Here is a 2,066-nt window from a genome sequence, read left to right as displayed (position 1 = left end):
CACAAAAATAGTATCGTATGCACCAACAAACACTGTAACAATCTTCTTTTCTTCGTTTCATTATGTTCATTACGAAAGTGTTAGTTGTACGCTTTACGATACGTACGATAGAAACGTGTTCGTTCGAATTAATTGATAAGAAAAGTTGTAATGTGAACAAATTTGAAAATATCCATACATTTCCGACGTCCATAAGTGTCTCTTTCTATATATCTATCAATTACTATAACTTTGTGGTGAACTTTATTCTACCATAACTACGTACATTATACTCACTGTAATACTTTAAGTTTGCAATCAGTTATGGATAAAGAGAGATCGGTGTGCGCATATTTAAATTGCAGCAGAAAAATCGATACCAGGCTATTAATACTATTTATCGGCATGTTCAATCACATATACAGAGTAAGTAAAATAATTTGTATCATCGTTCTTAAATATTCTTGTATTATATCATATACTATAATAAAAATATATATGTATATTTATGTAATAAAAATATATACGTATATTCATAATATATTTATTATAATAAGTTCATAATAAAAAGATGTCGAATTAACGAAAAAAAGAAATAATCACAAATATAGAACGAAATTTTGCTTTCCTTCTTTTTTTTATTGAAAAGTGTATCAATTGATTTAGAAAGATATATAATTATTGTGAAAAAAGTGACCTTAGTAATAAATGACCTAAATAAGGTGGAAAAAAAATTCTTTATATAAGTGTTCGTAGTAATGACAGATAACCCATCGAAGTTTTGAGTATCTATAAAACAAGTTAACAAGTAAGATATTGTAATGTTAATTTAGAGATATACTATAAAATTTTTTTCTCATACTTACATCGGTAAAGGAAGCCAATGAAAGAACGAAAAATTTACCGGCAGTTAGTTGCTGTGGTTTCTTCATTCGCAACATGCAAATGTTAACCATTTTTAAGTTGATCGGTGACACGTTATACCATTCGTAACGATACATTGCGGTATTCAGATTCAAACTCTAAATTTTTTAAATAATATCAATGGCTAATAAATATCGAGGCATCGATATATTACAGAGTGTTCTATCGAATTTGATCGCAGTCAACTTATTTTATATTAAAATATTAAGGATTTACTCCTATAGCTTGTAAACATTTTTGGATAAATACATATAAAATTTCATTCGACTTAAATTTCTGACTTGCTCGAAAAAAAGTATTTTTATTGTAGTATATTGTAAAGCACCATTTTAACATCTCGAAAAAGAAAAGAAATGAAAATCGATTTATTTTTATAAAAATCAATCTTTTTTTTTTAATTTATGATAAATAAATTTTTGCGAAATAAATTGACTTTAACTTAAGAAATTATAAATAATTAAAACTATAATATAAACATACTATAATATAACATATTATAATATAATAGAAGATATTATAATATATTTTCGATCTCATTAGTTCTATGAACAAATGTTTCAAATAAAATTTTCTATATTTTGGAAGGAAATGTGATTTTATTAAAACTATGCAGCGTGTAAATAAATATTTCGATTAATTATTTGAATAAATCGATTTAGTCACTTAACTTTATTTATTTTGTATATGGTCTTCCAAAAATGGTTAAGAAATTTATTTAAATGTATAACTAAAATAGTTATTCGAAATATTTAATAAATAATATTACTTAATGTATCAAACAAATTAATATTAATTATTAATACGACGCGAAATATTGAATGATTTTAAATATAATTAATATTTTTTTGGTTAATTAAATTTCATTCAGATTCAAAATAAAAATTACAGATTTATTAATAAACTTTTTCGTTCATAAAAGTGATTTCTTTTTCTTTCATTTGTGAAATCAAATAAAAATGAATAAATTTTATTAATAAATTTGAATGAATATATATTTATTGCAAATTAAAATGTTGTTAATAATAATTGGACAATTTTACTATCGATCAAATTAAATAAAACACCCAGTATCTCCACAATTAATTTCAATTACTTCCTGAATAAGACACTCGCCGATGTAACAATAAATAAACAATGTACTCAAGACGGCAAGAGCATACGTA

The 2,066-nt window shown here is 23.7% G+C and overlaps 1 protein-coding gene across 1 annotated transcript in view; it reads right to left on the bottom strand.

Moving 5' to 3' along the window:
* Positions 1-686: 686 nt before the first annotated feature.
* LOC122637215 (odorant receptor 45b-like) overlaps positions 687-2,066 on the bottom strand; it is a 2,591-nt gene continuing 1,211 nt past the window's right edge. The window contains exons 3-5 of the mRNA XM_043829217.1: positions 1,997-2,063; positions 846-1,001; positions 687-768 (exon numbers count right to left, since the gene is read on the bottom strand). Coding sequence (XP_043685152.1) covers positions 718-768; positions 846-1,001; positions 1,997-2,063 — 274 coding nt within the window. The 3' untranslated portion in view covers positions 687-717. The remainder of the gene's footprint in view (positions 769-845; positions 1,002-1,996; positions 2,064-2,066) is intronic.

This window comes from Vespula pensylvanica, chromosome 25, assembly GCF_014466175.1.
Source record: "Vespula pensylvanica isolate Volc-1 chromosome 25, ASM1446617v1, whole genome shotgun sequence".
NCBI classification, from domain to species: Eukaryota; Metazoa; Arthropoda; class Insecta; order Hymenoptera; family Vespidae; genus Vespula; species Vespula pensylvanica.
This window is presented reverse-complemented; position numbering and strand designations above follow the sequence as displayed.